We start from the raw sequence: 7,906 nt of genomic DNA, 5'->3' as shown, positions 1-7,906 counted from the left end.
TACTGAAGAGTCTAAACCAGAAGCTGGCATAAGGTCTGGGTAGAGCACAGTTTTCAAGCAGTGGACATATTTGAACCCAAAGGTATTAAAATAAAAGCACTTCCTTCTATTTTACATGGTTTAGTGCATTGTAAAAATTTATGGTGTATATATATATATATATATATATATATACCATATATATATATATATATATATACCATATATACCATATATATATATATATATATATAACTGAAATTAATGTAAATTGTAAGCATGTTTAGAAGAGGATATGAGCATTTGTACATTCATTTTAATTTGTTTTGGGAATTCCCAGTGGGAGAGACTGAATTAAATGATTCTTTTGTTCCCTTCAGGTTTGACTTTACGCACAAGAAGCAGTCTGGGGGTGCTGGGCAGTATGGAAAAGTCATTGGATTTCTTGAACCTCTTGAGGCAGAAAACTACACAAAATTGGAGTTTGAAGATAAAACTGTTGGAACAAATGTCCCTAAGCAGTTTGTGCCTGCAGTTGAAAGGGTAATTATCAGTTACAGTGATGCATTATGACCATAAAAGCAGAATTATCTGATTTAACTATTAAGCAAGGGGCTTGCTGAAAATGCATTGTTCTACAAAATGGATGGCTAATTTCGCAGACAGAAATAGGAATAACATTTGGTCTGTTTTCTACAGGGTTTCCGAGAGGCTTGCGAGAAAGGGCCCCTCACAGGACATAAGATATCTGGGCTGCGCTTCGTCCTAGAGGATGGTGCCCATCACATGGTGGATTCAAATGAAATCTCTTTCATCAGAGCAGGAGAGGGTGCACTGAAGCAAGGTGACTGTGCATCAGGAGTTTGCCTTTATATGATGGCCATCACACTCATCCCAGCCCATTGGCAGTATGTTGCTATTAGAATAAAACACACAGACCTGGACTGTGGATTCTGGCAAATGCCAGAGGAGCTGCTGTAAGATGCCACAGAGAGTCATTATTTATTGGGCCGATGGGGGGCTGGTTGGGCCCTTTGTGTAATTGAAATGCCAGAGCCTATTTGAATCCCACTAAGGGTCTGTACATACATACATACATACATACAGGAAGAGGAATGTTTTGTCTCTGATTCTAACATCTGCTTTTTTGTTATTTCTACCCAGCTATGGAAAATGCCACTGTTTGCATCCTGGAGCCAATAATGTCTGTGGAGGTTGTGGCCCCTTCTGAATTCCAGGGCCCTGTAATAGCTGGGATTAATCGCAGACATGGGGTGATTGTAGGACAAGATGGATCAGAAGGCTATTTCACTCTCTATGCAGATGTAAGTTTGCCAGATGTAACTGTATCAGTGCTTATCCTATACCCAGGAACCCAGAGCTGCATAAATTCCACTCATGTACTATACTGAAATCTATGTGGATGGGACTAACTTGAGGTACTGCTTTATGGGCAGCCGTGCATGGAGATGTTGGATGGCTGTAGCTTTTCTCTGACAGAATCTTTGCAGTCAAACACTGAGCATTGTGCCCTGTTGTTTTATTGCAATTATTGCCTGAAAATATTGTATGTTAGTCCATTAATAGCATGTAGTATTAAGGAAGCATTTGTCCACTTTAGGTCAGTAGCCATATGTTATTACCCATGTAACAAAGCTTAGCCGAAAATTTGTTCTTCCTTGTTCTGTTCTGCATTATTGCACACTGTTTGTTAATTGAGCTTTTAATTTCATTCCCCAGGTCCCACTAAATGATATGTTTGGCTATGCATCAGAACTTCGGTCATGCACAGAGGTTTGTATTTTCTACTAAGATACATATCTGCCCTGTACAATTTCAGGTTGTCTTTGGGACAGAGCTGTTGATTTTAAGTGCATATAATAGGGGTAGGAGGGTAGGATGTACCTTTATTATTGGATATCCAGTTGGGAAATAGTAAGCTGCATCCCAAAGCTAGTGTTTTTGCATACAACTTAGCAACCCACCCACATTCCCCTTTGTTAATTTCACTATATTATATACCAAAATATAAACCAAAAAAATAAAATTTTCCCCAATGAAAAAAATATAATTCTAAGCAATTTTCCAGCATAAGATCTATGGCAAGAGAACTACTCTCCAGTAAAGACCTTTGGCAGGAGAACTAAAAATTGCATTTTCTAAATATGTGATTTATACTTTGCCTTGTTACTTGGATTAGCAACTAAGGGACTAAAAAACTAATAGTAAAAAAACAGCAGCCACAAATTGTCTAATGCCACACAGGGCGGATTCTTGGCCTGCAGGTAAATCAACCCCTATATTGGTATCAGCCTTTCCCTGAAGCAGATTTTGCACCTTGGCCGACACAGTAGCTCTGGGTGCAAGCACAGGGAAATGTTGATGCCAGCATATGGACTTATTCTCACCTGCAGGTAAACGCATTCAGAGAATGAGCCCATGTGGCGTTAGCCTTAAGTGCCCGTTCATAATCTAATATTGGGCCTTTATAGATTTACTTATCCAATTACTGTATTAACGCATGTATGTTGTCCACAGCCAAATACATTGCCCTGGCTCCTTTGTGATTTGATTCTTGTCTAGAACAGTTAAAACTCTGATTATCCTGGGCCACCATATGTTTGGTTGCATTATCCATTTATCATGTACTTGGGCCGTTGTTGTTCTCCCTTTACACGCTGTCTTTGGGAGATCTTATCCGTTCATTTGGCTTTAAATATCATCTGTATGCTGATGATACCCAAATTTACTTTTCGACCCCTTCATTAACAGTTGAAACTGAGACTCAAATCTCTTAACTGCCTCCTGGCTATCTCCAATTGGATGAACCAACGCCACCTCAAACTGAACCTAACAAAAACTGAACTAATGATCTTTCCGCCTAAAGGTGGCCATACACGTGGCGATCTGACGATGTTTCGTACGACCATCGGTCGCACGAAACATCGTAAGATCCGCCACACACCATTCAGGGCTGAATTGGCAGGTAAGGAGGTAGAAACAATAGGATTTCTACCTCCTTCTGCCGATTCAGCTCTGAAGGGAGAATTTTAGTCAGGCGCCATCTATGGCGCCCGATCAAAATTTTCAAACTGGTCCGATCGGCGAGTCGTCCGATATCAGCAGCTTCCTGCGATATCGGTCGACTCGCCGACATGCCATACACGCACCGATTATCGTACGAAACGAGGTTTCGTACGATAATATCAGTGCGTGTATGGCCACCTTAAGCCTGGTCCTACTCCCCCCTTTTCTATCTCTATTGAAGGCACCCTCATCAACCCTGTCAATTCCATGCGTTGTTTGGGGGTGATCTTTGACTCCAGTCTCTCCTTCTCTGACCATACTAACACCACTGTCAAAACCTGTCACTTTTTCTTACGCAATATTGCCAAAATCCGTCCCTTTCTTTCTACTGTAACAGCTAGGCTGCTCATGCACGCGCTCATCCTATCCCGACTTGACTACTGTAATCTGCTGCTAACCGGTCTCCCTAACTCCCATCTTTCCCCCCTACAGTCTATATTAAACACTGCTGCCAGAATTCTCCTCCTCTCATCCAGGAGAGTTCAGGCCCTTCCCCTGCTAAAGTCCTTATCGTGGCTTCCTGTTAAACAAAGAATAGTTTACAAACTCCTTCTCATAACCTTCAAAGCCCTCCATTCCTCTGCCCCTCACTACATCTCTTCCCTTGTGTCTCTGTACGTTCCTGGCCGACTCCTTTGTTCCTCACAGAGCAACCGTTTGGTTGTGCCCCCCACTACTACTGCTGTTTCCCGCCTTAAACCTTTCTGCCTTGCTGCCCCTTGCATTTGGAATGCCCTCCCTGATTTCCTCCAGAGAGAATCCTCCCTCCGTCTTTTTAAAACTAAACTTAAAGACTACCTTTTGGAGCACTCACCCAGCACCTGATCTGGAAACTGGCACTTATACTGTAATGTCACCCACTGTGACCTACAGCACTTTCATTTGCCCATTTGTGTCTGTTAGTTACCCCTCCCATATAGATTGTAAGCTCTACGGGGCAGGAACCTCCTTCATCTTGTGTTTCTGACTCTTATTGCAACTGTACCTTGTATTTATTTGTATTTATTGTTGTACTTTGTATTTATCCATTATCTTTAACCCCCTATTTGTATTAATGTATTCTACTGTACAGTGCTGCGTACATAAGTAGCGCTTTATAAATAAAGATATACATACATACATACATACATACATACATACATACATACATACATACATCCTGTTCGGCTACCTAACAAAACATACGTATGCATTTATTGAAAGATTTTGAATACCTGTTCCTGCATTAGATGGTCCTTTTTTAATGTTTGCCTTCTTTTGTATCTAGGGGAAGGGTGAATATACAATGGAGTACAGCAGATACCAGCCCTGTTTGGCCAGTACTCAGGAAGAACTGATCAACAAGTATCTGGAAGCCACAGGGCAACTTCCAGCAAAGAAAGGAAAGGCCAAGAGCTGATTGTGTTACTTCGAGCTACTTTCTTACACCCCCAGCAGGCTACAAACAGGGACAGCTTTTTGTTCTGTATATAAAACGTGTCTAACAAACATCTTTTTTTATTAGTCTGCTTTCCTAACGATGGGAATGTTTTTCTCTCAGTGGACAGTGGTCTGTTAACCCTTATAACAAACAAACATCAGTGGTTTATAGTTGGTTTTTGTAAAACCTATTGAACATGCTTTGCACCCTTGGGAAAGACCTTGAGCAGCACCTTGGACTGTTTATCTGATACAGGAGGGATCTGCTCTACATAACAACCACAGGAGGAACTATGCGGGGGACTATGCACATTTATTGCTTATTCTGGCGCACTGCTTTAACCATTCTCTTAAATTATTCAAGATCTATTCTGGGAGGGAATGCAACACTGATTTCTTTGACCTTTGTGAAAACATCTCTTGTGCAGTTTCTACTTCCCTTTTCATGGAAGAGAAGAGACCAGAGGCCTAGCTTCCCATTCTCACACCTGTATTTCCACTTTGGAATAAAGCAAACTTGACCATGAATTATATGTTTGAAAATGATTTGGTTTCTTTGCTTGGCTGTGTGCTTTTATATAATATCTGTGGGCAAGAGCAGAGATGTAGAAACTGGAGCCCACTAACTGTAATGTAAATGCAATTTTCCCCCTCCAACAGCCTTAGCTTGCCAAGGGTTTTTTGGTGTAGTAGTGTTGCAGCAACTGGGTGTGCCTAGAATGGAGCAAGGTACAGTAATTACACCAGGCAATCCAGTGGCAATGTCATGTGCAGCCTGTTCCTTGGGTGAATAATGCATTTCATCATTTTGGGAAGTTTGTTGTCTGAATGCTGGCACCTGGCACTCTAATTACTGCTCAAGTCTGGGGCCGGTATGACTTATTTACGTCATAGACCTGCCCCTCACTGGTCCACCCCCACCCAGCTGGTATTGTAAGCTGGATAAGGTGCCTACCCTAAGTGAAATCCTAAACTGTGAATAGTGCCAACCCTTCATTTGCATTCATGATTGAACGTTTGAATTATGCCACTAATCATTGTGTTAGGGAGAATTATTACCAAAGCTGCCCTCGGGGCTGCGCTGAGATACTTTGAGATGCCACATGTTGCTGTGAGACCCTGTGGAACATTATGGGCACTAAAGCTTTGCATCCAAGTTACCACATCACATAGGGCCATAAAGCTGGCTCTCGCTGAGTTTAGTTGTTATGGACTAGAGTTCCCAGCATTCCTTGGCAGATGAAATCTATTGCTGAATGCCATAAACTGTAGTCAAACACTACAGGACCACAAATTTGAAACTTTCTTTTTCAAGAAACTGTACGGCCATCTGCCCAATGCATAACCTTGTACATTAGTCATGTATCAGCTAGTATGTGGGCATTTGTCCACAAGGTAACACAGGCTGGCAGAGAAACTGCTACGTAACTGATGCAAATACTGTAAGGCTTTGAAATGGTTAAACAAAAATGATTTATATTTTTATATCTGTTTCTACTAACACAAGACAGAGTCTGGATGTCAGACTGGGAAAATGTTATTTATTACTTTGATTTTTATCCCTTGTCATTTGTTCATGTTATTGAATGTAATGGGTAGGACCCCTGTGTGGGACATCACTGATTGTTTCTCTCTGTTACACATACTGCTCATATACTAAATGAAACCAAACAAATGTACACATGCATGTCACACATGATGGACTGTTTTGTCTGCCACTCCATCCAACTGTAAACAGCTGCAAACACCCCTCCCTACCTGTTAAAGGGGAAATTTACATCTCCTTATGCATAATAAATATCACTTGTTCTTGAAATGTTTTCTGTCTATTCCTTCAATTAATAAGCAATATTTTCATAGAAAGGGTGGTTCCCAGTACCAGCTCAGTAAGTTATGCCAGTAAGGTAAAGAACTCTCTAAATATAAGTTTTTAGTTTAAGCTTTTATTTGAAACATTATTTAAAGCTTTTTCCAGTAGCTTCAGCTTTTTGAACAAGGTGTATACTGTCACTTTAACAGATGACACAGCCAAGCCTTACTGGAAATGGCAAAAAGAGCTGGAACCCTTATATATCCATCTTGTTTGTCTTGATTTAATGGGGCCCTAGCACGTAATAGTCGTAGCCTGCAGCGTGCCAGCTATTGTCCTCACCCTTCATTGTGTTTACAAGTTGTATCCAAGTGGACAAATCTCTGGTTTCAATTTCATTCACTGTTGATTTCAGTTGTGAAACAGCTCTGAAATCAGAAATAGTTTAGTGCTGATTATGTGTGAGCTTTGCCAGCTATTGGAGCAAAAGTGGGTGAGCATGCTTACAGGAAAGACCCAATGTAGGGTTAAACAGATTCCTATGCAATGTTTCCTCCCCTATAAGTGTTTGTTGCAATGTGTCCGCTTCTGAACCAGGCAGAGAATGCCCAAGTCTTGCATTATCACTATAGGATCAAGCCTTACAAGCTGTGCAGCTAGCATGCAGCCCAAAAATCTATTGCAGGGGAACAGGCACCTATTCCTTCCCCCATGCTGGATAGGATTTTAAAGGGGTGCCAAGTAAATAAGATAACAATTGGATAAATGACAGGGACAGTGGTGTGTTATATAAGGGCCCTCCCCAATTTTAGAATAACTCACAGGTGTAACTAAGCAATGACAGAGCAATGCACCTAAGCTAGGACTCATCAGCCGAATAGATGCTATCAGTTAATATAGCTAAACCTGCAGCCAGTAGTGATACAAGGTCAAATGATGGCCAGTTCAGGGTCATTCCATTCACATATGCCAGTAAGCGCACAGCTCATGATTATCAGTTAGGCATTATGCTCTGACGGGTTATCATGTGGCTGCCTTGGTCAGTCTGGGTGGTGGCCTGTGCCATCCATTCATGGACTTGCTGAGGGTAGGGATGGCCATAGGAACCATGCTACAGAGGTAGCAGTCACAGCACGGTGTCAATCTGACAAGAGTAGTGCACACTTTTTCATCCCCAAATCAATAAAATTCTTTATCTTTCAGCATTCTTTGGATTTTTCAGAATTCTGTTCACCTGCTTGTACAAAATACAACCTGCTAGAGATGCTGAACAGCCAATAACAGTCACAAATGTCACAACTATTACTAAAAACAGCAATAAAAAAAAGAATTAGTTAAATGACAGCAACACTCATTGCTATGTAGCTTAGCAAGCTATCCCCAATAAATACCTGTGTCATCTTGAGTCTGAATAGATAAACATGCATATATACACAATGCTGGAAAAAAAATGGTCCCCTCTTCCCCCGGCCGGATCCAATCGCAGTGCCAAATGAAGGAGGTGGGAAGTATATGCAGCGCTCACATGTGCATGCACTGGGGGGAGGAGAGCCCTTCAGATCACACAGAAGTCCCTTAAATTCCCACTCCTGGTGGGCCCTGGACACCCCA

At 41.6% G+C, this 7,906-nt stretch overlaps 1 protein-coding gene across 1 annotated transcript in view; it reads left to right on the top strand.

Moving 5' to 3' along the window:
* The window catches only part of gfm1 (G elongation factor, mitochondrial 1), a 23,271-nt gene extending 16,970 nt beyond the window's left edge, over positions 1-6,301 (top strand). The window contains exons 14-18 of the mRNA XM_002933239.5: positions 360-522; positions 679-823; positions 1,144-1,304; positions 1,720-1,773; positions 4,334-6,301. Of these exons, the coding sequence (XP_002933285.1) occupies positions 360-522; positions 679-823; positions 1,144-1,304; positions 1,720-1,773; positions 4,334-4,465 (655 nt within the window). The 3' untranslated portion in view covers positions 4,466-6,301. The remainder of the gene's footprint in view (positions 1-359; positions 523-678; positions 824-1,143; positions 1,305-1,719; positions 1,774-4,333) is intronic.
* Positions 6,302-7,906: the final 1,605 nt, after the last annotated feature.

Source organism: Xenopus tropicalis, chromosome 5, assembly GCF_000004195.4.
Source record: "Xenopus tropicalis strain Nigerian chromosome 5, UCB_Xtro_10.0, whole genome shotgun sequence".
Classification (NCBI taxonomy): domain Eukaryota; kingdom Metazoa; phylum Chordata; class Amphibia; order Anura; family Pipidae; genus Xenopus; species Xenopus tropicalis.
Note: the sequence above shows the minus strand (reverse complement) of the source record. Positions and strands in the feature narration are given on the sequence as shown.